Source organism: Halictus rubicundus, chromosome 2, assembly GCF_050948215.1.
Source record: "Halictus rubicundus isolate RS-2024b chromosome 2, iyHalRubi1_principal, whole genome shotgun sequence".
Classification (NCBI taxonomy): domain Eukaryota; kingdom Metazoa; phylum Arthropoda; class Insecta; order Hymenoptera; family Halictidae; genus Halictus; species Halictus rubicundus.
The window spans coordinates 19399134-19415547 of NC_135150.1; the positions used below are offsets into that span (position 1 = coordinate 19399134).

Below are 16414 nucleotides of genomic sequence, written 5' to 3' on the forward strand. Positions count from 1 at the left end.
GAGCGACGAAAAGCGACGGGCCGGGTTAACAGTTCGATTCGAAAGTGAAACGGGGTGCGTGGAACGCGATCACGCGTGTTTACGTCGCCGGAACTCACCTCGGCTCGACGGGGACTGCGGTAACGGCTCGTAACGATTTGAAACGAGCGCACTGAGTCCACTCCATGCTTGGCACACGCACGGGCCACTCTCTTCCCCGATGGATTTTCCCCCGGTTTCTAATATGTCCCGGCACTCGTCGACATGCTGACCCTCGTTCGACGCGGATAAAGATCGTCGGCGCACACTAATACTCGACGGTCACGACGCAGAGGCGCGAAAAACGCGAAAATCCCGACCGATCCGCGGTATAATGTCACGAAATACGCACAGAGTCGGCGAACCTCGAGCCGCGACAGTGGCGACTGCACGCGACGAGCGGCTCAACTAAATCCACTAGCTATGACACGCTTCGGCACGCAACACAACAGACACGACACTCCGTTCTCTATCGAGAACTAATCGCGACTGCGCATGCGTCCTCAAGTGCGTTACGAACACACAGTGTCGCCAGATCAAAACTTGTCTTTCACTCTACCTTACCCCTTCTACGTCACCATGCTCCCATTCCCCGGCGGTGTGCATCCCCACGCTTCCTTCATGGCCCGGTCACGTGACGCGTTTCGTCTCTGTCGTGCATGTGTCATAATGCCACGTGACCGAGCCAGTAATCAGAGAGAGAGGGTAACTGTATTCCCCTCAATTTCCCCAGTATGGTAACACTGCGAACACAGCCCCAGTTCTCCGCATTCGCGAGCGCATGCGCCAGTCTACCCCCACCAATACCCTTGTGTTCATACCGTAATGGAGGTTCAGAACCCAGTATTTGAAAGTGTCACGATGTTGTCTTTTGAAAGTGATAATACAATGAAACAGAAGCGCAAGGTGTATCGTAGATATACAAGGTAAAACATTTTAGTTTAATGGATCTGTAAAAGAGTTAACGAATGTTTGTATTTCGAAGTTTTGGTACGGGAGACAAAATTTTTGAAACCAGTCGGAACCAATCGTCGATTGTTAGTTTTCCTTCTCTTCGTTCCTTATTCAACCTTTTCGATAATATTACACTGTTTCCTAATAAATCTAACATATATTATGGTCATTTTTGTTATTTATTAAAGAAATGTCGTTATTTTTCTGGGTCTACTCTTAAGAATCTTTTCTCAAATATTAACTGATTTCGACTGACTATATATCAAAAAATTGATATTTTCAATTATTTTTTTGGCAATGAAATCGCACATATTCTATAGCCATCGTGTTTTATCACATTACGATTCAAATATTGGCGCGCTTTTCAACGTTTCCTACTTACCGCATGCAGTCTCTTCTTCCTCTTTCTATTTAGTGGCTCACAGAAAAGGATGGAGATATCAACTCAAAGAAGCGGCAACGATGGATGTATGGAGACTGTCAAAATCGCCCAATTGGAGAACACAAACGTCAAAAATTCCACCAGAAGTATCGACTCTAGTATACTCTATAGTTTGAGGATATTCCCTCTACCGACACTGACCCCCACTCTTCAACCTTCCTCGAAAGATTCAAAGGATGTCGGAGTACAACAGTAAGAATTATTTCCATAATAATTATCACCTCTATTTAATCACATAACAAAAATCAACTGTCAATCGTTTCTTTTATACCAAGCAGTTCATTTATTTATCATAAACTTAGCATAAAGAAATCTATGATACAATAACAGTTTCGAATTCTGCGGGTAATCTCCGGTGTTGACATTACCGCAAGATTTCCTTATATTCTTTAAAAGTTAAAACTTGTAACAATTTATTTTTGTATGTCGGATCTAGGATATCGTACAGTCCTTTTTCAAGGGGGGATATATTTTTTTCATAATTTTTTAAAAGCATCTTGAACGTCAATGACTTTGAGAATTCGATGTTTACCCGGGAACTTATCCATATTACAATGTCGTCGGACAGTGCGTTATCGGCGAAAGATTTCATGTGTTCCGAGAAAAGTTCCATGCAAATTTTCGATACCTCGACTGGCTCGAAGAAATCATAGTTCGTACACTTGTTGAACACCTGAAATCAAATGTCAACGGTATGTTTAGTATATCTTATCTGGTTTACCCTTGCTAAACGTATTTACTTACGTCTGTTTCATCCATTTCGTAGTCCACGTCGTCCAAGAGGGAGGTACTCCAATAGAACAGAACAACGCATAGAAGATCAGGATGTTTCGGACACATATGGTCGTAGAATTTTCTCAAAAACAGACTCAACCGGGAAGATCCATTAGATAAGGAACACTTCCCTTGAATATTATCAATTAATTCGAACGCTTCGCAACGCACTTCCGCACTGTTATCAAGTAACAATTGCAATGCCGTTGTCCACCATTGAACTTGAGCAACTGTAACAATACTCTCAATTAATATTTTATTCATAAACTAACACAAGAAAAATTGATAAACGTACAGCGATATTCATTGTGTTTACAACAAGGTACGAAAAGATCTTGCATTATTTTCAGCACAGATTTTCGGAAATCTGCACTCAAAGATGCGATCCAAAAATTGTCGCAAAAATTATTATACACATCCTCGGTGCATTCCAAGTCGATTTCCTTAATTTCACTAAAAGAGTCTGCAATTGCATACGATTTTCCAAGTAATCTCAGGTAAGAGTCTCTCTCACGGTAATTATTTTGATCTGTTAATCGTAATTTGTTTAAAACAAATTTACAAATACTAATTACTTTAGAACAGCTTGACGATCCAAACCGATCGGGATGCATCAAGCTATTGTAGAGAAAATTGAGCATCGCATCTTGCAGTTCGGGGTTGTACCGATAAAAATCCTGCATCGAGCTGCAGATTACGTCGGTTGCATAATTTAATAACAACATCGATGCGTCTCTGTGTGTTGCCTCGTTGATAACGTCTACGACGGTAGACCACGCCATGATTTGTGTTTCCGGTGTTGTTAAACAACAAAAATATATCCTTATTGGCACACATTGTGGGATTAAAAGCGTTTCTTTAGCTACAGAACGTATAAACATGATGAGGAATGTTTTGTAATCTTCTCGCGCAGGTCCTAGCTTCAATTTCTTAAATTCGATTAAATGCGATTGCAGTGCGTCTAACATTGCAACTTGTTCTGTCAAATACGTTCTATCCGCTTCGAATAGTTTATCACAGACGTTTATATAAACTGTAGCCAATAAAAAGCAAGGGGTATTTGAATTTTCTCGCTCCAAGTTCCCCAGAATCCAGGCGGTTCGTTTTAAAAATCTGTTCCAATCTATGCAAAATGGTTGGAGTTGTTTGTGATTAAAATGATTCAATATCTCGGATATCTGAAAAGAATAGGGACAATTAAATATCATGATTTTCTCAAGAGATAAAAGTACATTATTTCACAGATACCTGTAGCATGTAGCCATGTATCAAATTTAAAGATGAATAACTGCTCTCAGCAGATATTACATACTCCATTATCTCCATCAAAACATTTCCCACCGATTGTTCCGTCAGTAGAGCTACAAGTGCTCTGGCTGCTAATTTGCGAGTCTCGTATACTTCACTTTTAGCGCATTGCATTACCAAACCGACAAGATTATTGATCTAAAACACACACATACTTTTAATTGCTAAAATTACTGTTGTATAATTCTTGCTCACCTTCCATTGGATGTCTGTGGGCTCGCAACTATGACTGAGGTATAGTCGTGACAGTAAAAGCAAGATAGACTGCACATTCGTTTTCATAATGGTCTCATTCATCACCACAAACGATTGCAATTCATCCAAAATGAAGGGCAACAAGTAGGGATATTTTTCAAAAAACATCCTGTAATTCATTTTGTTATCCGTAGTGAGATTAATGTGGTCTTTAGTTCTCTGCACTCCAAATATTCTAATAATTAATGCACTAAACAACAACGTAGCTGCATTCCTTTCCTGCAAACGATTTTTTATTGTTTATTCCTCGCTGCAGAAGGAAACTTTATTTTTAACATTATTGGATGCGTAATTAATTTACGATTATTGAGATTCTAAAGATCCATGCATGAGGAATTATTCAATAATTTTATTTTTTCGGGTATATATTATAAAAGAAATTGTTAAAAATTTGAATAGACACATTCACGTTATTTTTATAAAGTAATGTAAAATTTGTAGTGCTCTGTAAATTTAGTGTTAATATTCAGCAATCATCATACCGCCCACGTTAAAGCATCGTAGCTCTTGAACGCCGCTATTAAACCATCAGCTACATAATTATTCACAACCTCGCCCAGCTGGGAATGCCTAAAAATTGCTCTAAGAATATTCAGAGCGTGAGTCCTGATCTCCGTAACTTTCGAACTGTTTACCCCTACATGGTAACCATCTTCATGGGTACTGAGCGATTCAAACGTGTCCTTATATTGTGAAAACACTGTATCCGTGTACAACAACGTTTTAACATTTTTCCACAAATCTGTGCCCTCCAATTGCGTGAACCCTAGCAAAATTTTCATCACTGAATCGAAAGTAGTCGTCTTAGTATCCTTGTGTTGGCGAGGTTCTGTAGACAGCAGTGCCTGTTCAATGAAATTGTCATTGTTATCCAAAATCAAACCACAACAAAAGCCTGTAACGTTTACCTGGATCATGAATGGCACACCAGCACTCCTCCGCGTTGCACACAACTTGAAATTCTCTTCTTTAATCCCTGTGATAGCAATCAGGATTTGGTGCAACCATATCCTAGGCAGCTCGGTCAAGCTTTCTTTGTTTAAACGCCATAAACGAGCACAGAGTTGACTGAAACCTACGTGTGCCTGTTCGAACGCTCCTCTGTGCTTCGTCTCAGTCAGCAAAGTCACCAAATGTTCTCCGATCCTGATAATCTATTAAAGCAACAATTTGAGTAGTTTATTTCTTCAAGATAAGTCCGTTTCGACGTCCTTACTGAATCAAGAAATTTTACTTGCTCTTCGATCAGAAGCCCCATAGAAAGATCATCTTCGCTGATAGGAGCCTTGGTGGCAAGGAAGCCAAACAGTAAACTAACTTCCTTCACTGTACGCCATGAGCAGAGCAATACCATTTGAGGTGTCACCACTTCTTTCTCAGGTGAGGAACCGCATATCTCACGAATTGTTTGCAAATTGAGGTCCATCGGTAGGTGTCCCTCTGGAGAAGAATTGTTAACTATCACCGACACCGCGTTGCTTAATTCGAAGCACAAGGTGACGAGCTCAGCTATGGTGTCTGCCCATAAGAGTTCTTTTCCTGCTTCCTTCAAGTTGCATCCTTGCATCAAGCTTCTAATGCAGAAAAGGTAGCCGTAGAGAGAGTGTTTGGTCACTGTCATCACTATGTTTTCCCTTGCGAGAATCAGGGACTCCTGTGAATATAAAATATCGATTTTGAGGTCCAAGGTCAATTTAAGATTGCCTCAAAGTGTAACAATAAAATCAAATTTAAGGTTAAAGAGTTAATTTTGATGTATGAGAAGAGTACCTTTAATCTTTTTAATAGAATGAGTATTAACTGCAGCACCACAGCCTCTGCTACATTCTCAGACCACTTTGTCACTCCAAACATAGTGTTCAAAACATTCTGTACAACAGGGGACAACATGCAGACTTTCAACATGTACGCTGACGTAATGCTATCAATGGGTCTGATACTGTTACCTAGTTCTATAGCGACTGTAACAAGATCGAGAACATTACTTTCTTTATCCAACTGCAACAGACTTGGATCTACTGACTTTATTAAATTAAAAGCCATTTCTTTGTTGACTTCGTACGTGTCCAACAGCATCAGATCGAACAAGGCTCTCACTTGCTCTGCCTTCCAGCCGATGTGTTTGAATTCATTGTCTAACAAATCTCTCATCAGCAGCAGTGTTTGAAGAGAGGACCGCCTCCTAGAATACGTTGCATCTGGTCCACAGATGCACATGTTGCGCAGAGACTCAAAAACATTGCTGTACATCTGTATATCATCTTCCAATTTACTAGATAACGCATAAGATGCATCTAGCACTTCTTGTTTCATCTCTTGGGGATTGCAACTCTTTTCGTAGTGGTTCCTCATTTTCTCTTCTTGAGAGCATTGTCTTCTCATAACTGCTAGACTATCTTTCATTCTCCTCAAAGCCTGCAGAGAGAAAGAATTTAACAGTGCCAAATTGCTAGCAATATTTATCAATCTTACCTTCTTTATTAGGGGCATGAACTCCAACTTTTCCTTAAAATTATTGTGCAGGAATACAAAAATTATATTGAGCTCCTTAGGCATGAATTTCAAAGTACTCTTCTTGGATTCTATCACAACAGCAAGAGCAGTTAATTTAATCTAAAAGCAAATTTTAATAAGACAGAGGTAATAAGATTTGATCCCTTCATTCACAAGTTCGTTCACCTCGTCGTCGTGATGATGCACACATTTTTCCAAAGTATCGTAAGCGATAGAATCTCGCCAGAAATGTTCATTCTTCGGGTTCGACAGCTTCTCATCCGTGTCTAATTCTCCGCTGCGCTTCAACAACAACAATTCCTTTAATTTCTTCTTGATTTCCTCTTGTTCGAGCATGGTGAACTCCGTTAGCAGCTGAACAGTCAAGCACGTGCGCATTGTTTGGTTAAAACAAGTTGCACGAGTCAGAAATCATAACAGAGAGGATCAGAGAAAATATGAGAATGCTCACGCCCGGGGTTTCAGCGTTCCTTATACAGTGCTGCCCCCTACTCATTTTTAGCATTGAACAAAACCTGAGCAACATTTAGCATGGAACAGAACCTGGGCACAGTGATAGTTCCACGTTCTTAGTTCCACAACCGACGAGAGTCTCGACATTGGGGCAGATATTTCTCGTCGGTGATTGGGGCCGTTACCGACCGCTCCCAGCACCCACCTGGCACCCACTTTGAGACTCGCAGTTTAATACAGGGGCTGGCAGTCTTTCTAAATATCTCGCATATGCGAGCATATGTGAGCTTGGCTGCAGGCACCGACGAGATATACAGTGACTCCCAAAAATATTCGGACACTAGCTATAACTACCTTTACGACTTGATAATTCCTTTGTTAATAAAGCAATCGTCCCGGGAATTGTTTCTAGCAATAAAAGATCTATTAATGTTGATAAACATAAATAATTTATTTGAAAAATGTACATAAATTCCATAATAAAAATTAGTAAAAGAAATAATGCACCATTTTTGGCTCACAAAAATATTCGGACAATATTAATTTTTCAATTTAGATAATGTAATTTAGCATTACAAAATTTGTTTAATACTTCGTGGCATAACCATTTTGTTTAAGAACATGTCTTAATCTGTTTGGCATACTGTTTATAATTTTTTTTAAATATTCAACAGTTATATTCGACCACTCAGTCTGACTACAGGCTGACCTATACTACTGATTTTATGTCTGACTACAGGCTGACCTATACTACTGATTTTATGTCTGACTACAGGCTGACCTATACTACTGATTTTATGTCTGACTACAGGCTGACCTATACTACTGATTTTATGTCTGACCAGCGATTGACCTATACTACTGATTTTATGTCTGACTACAGGCTGACCTATACTACTGATTTTATGTCTGACTACAGGCTGACCTATACTACTGATTTTATGTCTGACTACAGGCTGACCTATACTACTGATTTTATGTCTGACTACAAGCTGACCTATACTACTGATTTTATGTCTGACCAGCGATTGACCTATACTACTGATTTTATGTCTGACTACAGGCTGACCTATACTACTGATTTTATGTCTGACTACAGGCTGACCTATACTACTGATTTTATGTCTGACCAGCGATTGACCTATACTACTGATTTTATGTCTGACCAGCGATTGACCTATACTACTGATTTTATGTCTGACTACAGGCTGACCTATACTACTGATTTTATGTCTGACCAGCGATTGACCTATACTACTGATTTTATGTCTGACTACAGGCTGACCTATACTACTGATTTTATGTCTGACTACAGGCTGACCTATACTACTGATTTTATGTCTGACCAGTGATTGACCTATACTACTGATTTTATGTCTGACTACAGGCTGACCTATACTACTGATTTTATGTCTGACTACAGGCTGACCTATACTACTGATTTTATGTCTGACTACAGGCTGACCTATACTACTGATTTTATGTCTGACCAGCGATTGACCTATACTACTGATTTTATGTCTGACTACAGGCTGACCTATACTACTGATTTTATGTCTGACTACAGGCTGACCTATACTACTGATTTTATGTCTGACTACAGGCTGACCTATACTACTGATTTTATGTCTGACTACAGGCTGACCTATACTACTGATTTTATGTCTGACTACAGGCTGACCTATACTACTGATTTTATGTCTGACTACAGGCTGACCTATACTACTGATTTTATGTCTGACTACAGGCTGACCTATACTACTGATTTTATGTCTGACTGCTGGCTTACCGTGCGGAATATATGCGCAAATCGTTCCCAATACCTGCCCAAAACATGCGCAAAACTCCCGCAAAACATGACCAAAACATATGCAGAATATGCCCAAAACATGCGCAAAACACGCACAAAATTTGTTCAGAACACCTGCAAACCATGCGCAAAACACCCGTAAAACATGCGCAAAACACCCGTAAAACATGCGCAAAACACCTTCAGAACAGGGCCAAAACATGCCAAAAACAAGCGAAAAATATGTTAAGAATATCCGCAAAACATGCCCAAAACATGCTCATAACATGTGCAAAACGCGTGCAGAATACCCGCAAAACATGCCCAAAACATTTCCAAAAGATAGCCAAAACATGAGCAAAACACGCACAAAATATGTTCAGAATACCCGCAAACCATGCGCAAAACACCCGTAAAACATGCGCAAAACACCTGCAGAACATGCCCAAAACATGCCAAAAACACGCGAAAAATATGTTAAGAATATCCGCAAAACATGCCCAAAACATGCTCATAACATGTGCAAAACGCGTGCAGAATACCCGCAAAACATGCCCAAAATATTTCCAAAAGATAGCCAAAACATGAGCAAAACACGCACAAAATATGTTCAGAATACCCGCAAACCATGCGCAAAACACCCGTAAAACATGCGCAAAACACCTGCAGAACATGCCCAAAACAAGCCAAAAACACGCGAAAAATATGTTAAGAATATCCGCAAAACACGCCCAAAACATGCTCATAACATGTGCAAAACGCGTGCAGAATACCCGCAAAACATGCCCAAAACATTTCCAAAAGATTGCCAAAACATGAGCAAAACACGCACAAAATATGTTCAGAATACCCGCAAACCATGCGCAAAACACCTGCAGAAAATGCCCGAAACATGCCCAAAACATGCGCAAAACACGCGGGAAATTGTTCAGAACATGCGCAAAACATGCCCAAAACATGCTCATAACATGTGCAAAACGCGTGCAGAATACCCGCAAAACATGCCCAAAACATTTCCAAAAGATAGCCAAAACATGAGCAAAACACGCACAAAATATGTTCAGAATACCCGCAAACCATGCGCAAAACACCCGTAAAACATGTGCAAAACACCTGCAGAACATGCCCAAAACATGCCAAAAACACGCGCAAAATATGTTAAGAATATCCGCAAAACATGCCTAAAACATGCTCATAACATGTGCAAAACATGCGCAAAACACGCACAAAATATGTTCACAATACCCGCAAACCATGAGCAAAACACCCGAAAAACATGCCTAAAACATTTCCAAAAGATTCCTAAAACATGCGCAAAACACGCGCAACATATGTTCAGAACATCCGCAAACATGCCCAAAACATGCCCATAGCATGTGCAAAACATGGGCGACGGTAGGTAAGAGCACGTCGGCTGTAGCTAAGGGAGAGAGCGTGTCGGCTATATGTAAAGGAGACACCGCTGCGCCTGTAGGTAATAGCGCGGAGATGGTAGGTAAGAGTGCGTCGTCTGTAGGTAAGCCTAGCGGCAGTGGGTAAGCAGGGGAGCGCGGCGACTGTAGGTAAGGGTGAAAGCGCAGCGGCTATAGGTAAGAGCGCGGAGATGGTAGGTAAGCCTAGCGACAGTGGGTCAGCAGGGGAGCGCGGCGACTGTAGGTAAGGGAGAGAGCGCTGCGGCTATAAGTAAGAGCACGGAGATGGTAGGTAAGAGAGCGTCGTCTGTAGGTGAGCCTAGCGGCAGTGGGTAAGCAGTGGAGCGCGGCGACTGTAGGTAAGGGAGAGAGCGCTGCGGCTATAAGTAAGAGCACGGAGATGGTAGGTAAGAGAGCGTCGTCTGTAGGTGAGCCTAGCGGCAGTGGGTAAGCAGTGGAGCGCGGCGACTGTAGGTAAGGGAGAGAGCGCTGCGGCTATGGGTAAGAGCGCGGGAATGGTAGGTAAGAGCGCGTCGGCTGTAGCTAAGGGAGAGAGCGCGTCGGCTATATGTAATGGAGACACCGCTGCGCCAGTAGATAATAGCGCGGAGACGGTAGGTAAGAGTGCGTCGTCTGTAGGTAAGCCTAGCGACAGTGGGTCAGCAGGGGAGCGCGGCGACTGTAGGTAAGGGAGAGAGCGCTGCGGCTATAGGTAAGAGCGCGGAGATGGTTGGAGAGAGTGCGTCGTCTGTAGGTAAGACTAGCGACAGTGGGTCAGCAGGGGAGCGCGGCGACTTTTGGTAAGGGTGAGAGCGCAGCGGCTATAGGTAAGAGTGCGGAGATGGTAGGTAAGAGTGCGTCGTCTGTAGGTAAGCCTAGCGACAGTGGGTCAGCAGGGAAGCGCAGCGACTGTACGTAAGGGAGAGAGCGCTGCGGCTATAGGTAAGAGCGCGGAGATGGTAGGTAAGAGAGCGTCGTCTGTAGGTAAGCCTAGCGGCAGAGGGTAAGCAGTGGAGCGCGGCGACTGTAGGTAAGGGAGAGAGCGCTGCGGCTATTGGTAAGAGCGCGGAGATGGTAGGTAAGAGCGCGTCGGCTGTAGCTAAGGGAGAGAGCGCGTCGGCTATATGTAATGGAGACACCGCTGCGCCTGTAGGTAATAGCGTGGAGACGGTAGGTAAGAGCGCGTCGGCTGTAGATACGGGAGAGGGCGCGTCGGCTATATGTAATGGAGACACCGCTGCGGCTATAGGTAAGAGCGCGGCGACGGTAGGTAAGAGTGCGTCGTCTGTAGGTAAGCCTATAGCGGCAGTCGGTAAGCAGTGGAGCGCGGCGACTGTAGGCAAGGGAGAGAGCGCTGCGGCTGTGGGTAAGTGCGCGGCGATGGTAGGTTAGAGCGCGTGAACTGTAGGTGAGAGCCTGTCGGCTGTAGGTAAGGGAGAGAGCGCGTCGGCTTTATGTAATGGAGGGACTGCTGCGGCTATAGGTAAGAGCGCGGAGACGGTACGTAAGAGCGCGTCGGCTGTAGGTAAGCGTAGCGACTGTGGGTAAGCAGGGGAGCGCAGCGGCTGTAAGTAAGAGCGAGATCGTGTTGGCTCTCGATATGAGAGGCCAGCGGTTTTCCCTGAAATCGTCACGTTGCAATCATGATTGGGAACAGAACCGAGCAGCTTCTAGCGGGGAACAGAACTGAGCCACCGACGAGATATATATATCTCGTCGGTACTGCAGGCCTACTTTAGAGCCCCCCTACCATTTTTGTGTCACATCCTACCTCATCGGTCGGAACTAATATAATGGAACCAATATTACAGACGAGATGTAGGAATAGGCCAGTTCAGTCATCTCATCTTATGCTGTTTCGTGTCGCACGACATGAAATACCGTGAGAATGTTCATGGATTAAAAGTTATTCTGTACCTTGGATACTATTACCTACCTTTTCTAAGAAATTCGGTGACAACGTGGTCAAAGGAGTGCTTGTCGACATCATTGGAGAAAGACGTTGTTGTAAACATTACACAGCCAGAAATAATCAATTTATCAGTTTATTGTGTTCGATAATTTAATGCGTGCGAATATTCATGGTTCAAAAGTTATTCTGTATCTATAAGTTATATTAATTATTTTTGCTAAAAAATTAGATGGCAAGATGGTCAAGGGATTGCTTGTCGACGTCATTACCAAAAGAAATTGTTATAAAGTTTAGTTATAGTTATAGTTACGTAGTAGTTCGTAGTTACTTATGAATCGTAGTTCTTTTTAGACCTTTGAAATTTTGAATCGTTTCATTTTTATTTTAATTTAGCTTTACACATGAATTTATTGACTCTGTTGTAAAAATTTATTTCATAACAGTTACTTTTTCGATTAAAAAAAGTTCTAATGATATGTTGCTACTTTAAAAATAGGATCGATGTCCTTTTTCAATTTCTATAAAAGAACCTGCATTTGTGGAATATTTACGTGTCTTTCATTTTTTGTAAATATGATTTTCAACCGAAAAATCGACAGAAATTCTCAAATATGAATATCAATAACCGGCGTGAGCTCAGGTCTTTAAATAAAAAAATTAACTTTTTTATTATTAATTATTTTTCTATGGGACTTTTACCAACATACTCGTGGCATTCCGATGACATTTACTTGTCTAATGAACGACGGAAGTTTCGGACGCAAAGAAGGACAGCATATGAAAAATAGCCGAATTTCGGGCAAAAGTCTAGATGTGGATACTAATGTATATGTATTGACAATTGCTCACAGAAAATGAACTTTAACAATACAATTAATAAATATGATTATACATAATGTTTATTGCTTATAAAATATAAAAAATGTAAAATATAAGGAAACAGTACTATAAGGTATAAAAAACAGCAAACAATACAATTATAATTAAAACTTAAAATGACAGACACTTTCCAAAACTTTTTTATTTAAATCCGCAATAAAAATTTAAAACATGTGTCTTTACCTCTATGTTAGTGATACACGAACTGAAAATTTCATCGAAATCGGTTGACTCTGTGTTAATAGTAATTTGAATACAAATGAAAATAACGAGAAAAGATACTAATAATTACATTCATCCTTAAACATCATCTTAATGGACCATTTTCGGGGGCACACAGAATTACGTAGACGATGTAAATAATTACATTTATTTATTTATCAATTTTACAGAATAACAGTGTATATGATACGCTGAATATAGAATAATCTCTGCTCTTTATCTTTTACTAATTAAGGCGATTAGTATGTGAGTGATCGGTAAGTACATACAATAATATAGCACGTGTAATTTATTGGTCATCGGTGATCACGGTTCTTTATTGTTCGCGTCGAACGATTCATTTTTTAATCTTTATTAATTCTCTCTCTTTCTCTCTCTCTCTCTCTCTCTCTCTCTCTCTCTCTCTCTCTTTCGTTCGCCCGTTATCTCGTGCGCGCTCTTTGTTTCGTATTGCGGGCGGGTTAACTCAATAAATCTCTACATATAGGGTGTTTCGTTTATGTGAAAACGGAAATATCTCGTGACGCACTGAAGTTACGAAAAAAATTTGTTTACAAAAATTGTTCGGTATGAAGGGAACAATCTTATGATGTAATTTTTTCAGGACATGAATGGCAGTGGGGGAAATTTCAAAGTCAAATTAATTTTTTTAAATGGAACCATATATTTTTTTTTGTCACAACACGATAGTATATTCCGAGACGAATTCAACGAATATCACATTATGTTATTTACTGTTACAAAACATTAGAAGTTATATTATAAATTTGTCACTTCTTAAGTAAGCATGGTAGTACATAGCTAGTTGCCGGCTATTAGCTGCACGTTATAAACAAAGATGGACCTTCTTGTCTTGTGTTTTGAAGAGTTGCCTTATTTGTCTCGAGTCTCATTTATTTTAGTTGAGACAGTGCAATACTAGAGATTGTAATCATTTTGTTGAGTTCTGTTTGGTGCTTTCGAAGTTATTTAATTCCAGAACGTGGCCATCAGGAAGAAGCTGAATTAGTTTGTCTGCGTGGTGATTCTCAACGAAAGCCAACAGTTAAATTAAACATTGATAAGCGCAAAAAATCATGAAATTATTTAATTAACTAAGAAACAGAGTAATTTTATTTACGTTTACTGAATAAAGTTGCTAAAGATATGAACTATATGTTTATTTATTTTGGTAACTTAACTTTGTATACAGTGTGCAGCTAATAGCCTATTATGCAACTAACATAATGTGATATGTCGTTGAATTCGTCTCGGAAAATGCTATCCTGTTATGACAATAAAATATATGGCTCCGTTTAAAAACATTAATTTGACTTTAAAATTTCCCCCACCACCATTCGAGTTCTAAAAAAAATTACACCATAACATTGCCCCCTTCGTACCGAACAATTTTTGTAAACAAATTTTTTTCGTAATTTCAGTACGTCAGGAGATACTTCCGTTTTCAGATAAACGAAACACTCTGTATATCGAGTACCATGCAACGATCGTTGCGTCGCGAAGACACTTGTTATTCCTATGTACTCGTGCGGATAAGGCCACAAATAGTGTGTGTTCCGCGTGTGCATGTGCGCACACACGTCCGGTATGCGTGTGCGGGTGCGTAGGAGCCTCCCATTCTATTTGTTCTCCATCACTTTCGAATAATAATTTTCGAGATCGTGTGCAGAGTCGCGATTGCTACTCGCGAAGAACACGGAGAACGCGTCGCTTCTCGATCATTCTGGTCTTCCTAGAACTTCCAGGAGAAATAATCGGTTCCTCGAACAGCCCTCGATTTTCAATGTTCTCGATCTCGGTATCGCAAGAGGCAAGATCTCGGCTCAACAGGGATCAAAGCGTAGATTCCAAAATGGCTGAGATCTCGGCCGATCTTGCGGCTTCCGGAGAACGCTCGAAGGTACGAAAAACGGGTTGGTATCGTCGCTAAGAACTGTCCACACGAGCCCACACTTCCAGTTAATCGTTTATTAAGGTTGCACGATCTCGGCACGCGTCGCACGCGCTACATGATCGCCTACAACACAGAGTGACAAAATGTGGCGGCGGAGGACGCGTACGACGCGCGCTCCCGTGTAAACAGCGTACACATGTATTCTATCCGCGTATGTATGCGCGCGCGCGCGCTTGTGTGAGTTTTTTTTTTAAGTTAAATAAAAATAACATTATTCGTTATACGTATATCAAATTTAGTTTTCCATAAGAATATATAGGATTCATCTTCGTTTTTCCTCGCGTTGGTCGCGCGATCGTTCCTCGCCGGCGCGTCACTCTATCTTTCTCTCTCTCTCTCTCACTCTCTCTCTTCCTCTCTCTCTCTACTCGTTGTACAAAGCGACAGGAAAAAGAAACGAAACGAAAAGGAAATAATAATAAAACAATAACGTTAATAATAATAACAATCACGACGGCACGGTGCGGTAGGCTTCGTTCTCTTCTAATTCAACACAGCGTAACAACTTGACGACAGTGATCCATTTACAATTTAAGGCGGTTTGATTCTCGGTTCTTATCGAGGTACCGACCTCGTTCCTCCTCGCGGGCGACGGTCACCGACGGTCACGGAGGAGTCGAGGTCTCGAACGACTACGGTCACTCTAGAACTACAAGATTAGGAAACGTCCCCGCGAAAGAAACATCACGGGGAGATCGTCCTAGAGGGTTCAGAGGTTTCGACGAAAAGTACCGTGTTCTCGAGCTATGGTTGTTTCGGGGACGTATATATATATTTTTTTTTCAAAAGAGAATGGCCAACAGTTGGGGGATGGGGAGGGGGGAAGGAACACGGTAATTTTGATCGTGGCTCTCCCTGGTTTCGAGAACGGCGAACGATTTTGAACGAAGCTTCCCGCCGGTTGGACTCGACCGTGGCTTCTCTCGATCTCGTTTCGTGGAAACGAAGCGTTGTTCTCGTTCCAGGGGATGATCGCGGGGCGAGGGTGGTTTGATTCGGTCGTGCAGTGAAGCCGGACCGGTGAGATGTGGGTCGGCCCATGCTTCTACTTCTTCTTCTTCGTCATCTGTTCGCTCGTTTTTCGTTCCCATCGACCGACGCCAAGAAACCCTGACTCGCTTACATCAGCTTCATCTTGGCGCACTCCGGGCAGATGATGTCCTCGTTGTCGGTGATGAAACCGCGGCCGACCAGTGAGGTCTTGCAGCCCGCGCAGATGAAGCAGTCGTTATGCCAATGCCTGTCCTCGAAAGAGATGAAGCGGGTGCCGCCGATGCCTGCGAAAAAACCGTTTCGTTGGTAACACTGCTTGATCACAGATCTCTATTGCGTTTGTGGATAAGGAATTTTTCAGGACAAGGATCTCTAACAATTTTCTGTGCTCGTCGATTTCAAAGTATAAAATGGAAACGGGTGAGACCACCCGAATTTTCAGGATTCAACTAACAGGATTTTTCTTTAATTTTCTAAAGGGGGATATGTTCTAGTTGGTAAAATTTTGTCCTCATCAAAACCCGATTTCAACGAA

The 16414-nt window shown here is 41.6% G+C and overlaps 3 protein-coding genes across 21 annotated transcripts in view; all 3 read right to left on the reverse strand.

Annotated features, from left to right (window-relative positions):
* LOC143365523 (uncharacterized protein CG43867) overlaps positions 1-546 on the reverse strand; it is a 199992-nt gene extending 199446 nt beyond the window's left edge. For 3 of the 9 annotated variants that reach the window (XM_076805772.1, XM_076805767.1, XM_076805765.1), the window contains exon 1: positions 99-544. The gene's annotated coding sequence lies outside the window, so the exon portion shown is untranslated. Of the gene's footprint in view, positions 1-98 lie in introns of all 9 variants that reach the window. The other 6 variants (XM_076805775.1, XM_076805771.1, XM_076805774.1 and 3 more) reach the window with 4 other exon arrangements.
* A 1087-nt stretch (positions 547-1633) lies between these two features.
* Thada (Thyroid adenoma-associated protein homolog) lies at positions 1634-6663 on the reverse strand. Its single transcript, XM_076805782.1, has 11 exons — positions 6431-6663; positions 6224-6364; positions 5522-6166; positions 4986-5405; positions 4660-4905; positions 4234-4596; positions 3692-3970; positions 3437-3634; positions 2484-3366; positions 2159-2418; positions 1634-2087 (listed from the first exon to the last, which is right to left on the reverse strand). Exons 1-11 carry the CDS (start codon positions 6641-6643, stop codon positions 1779-1781), a joined length of 3957 nt encoding a protein of 1318 aa, XP_076661897.1. The 5' UTR covers positions 6644-6663; the 3' UTR covers positions 1634-1778.
* Positions 6664-14885: 8222 nt separating this feature from the next.
* The window catches only part of Lmpt (four and a half LIM domains protein limpet), a 138920-nt gene continuing 137391 nt past the window's right edge, over positions 14886-16414 (reverse strand). For all 11 annotated transcript variants that reach the window (XM_076805803.1, XM_076805797.1, XM_076805804.1 and 8 more), the window contains one exon: positions 14886-16163. In XM_076805803.1, the coding sequence (XP_076661918.1) occupies positions 16006-16163 (158 nt within the window). In that variant the 3' untranslated portion in view covers positions 14886-16005. The remainder of the gene's footprint in view (positions 16164-16414) is intronic.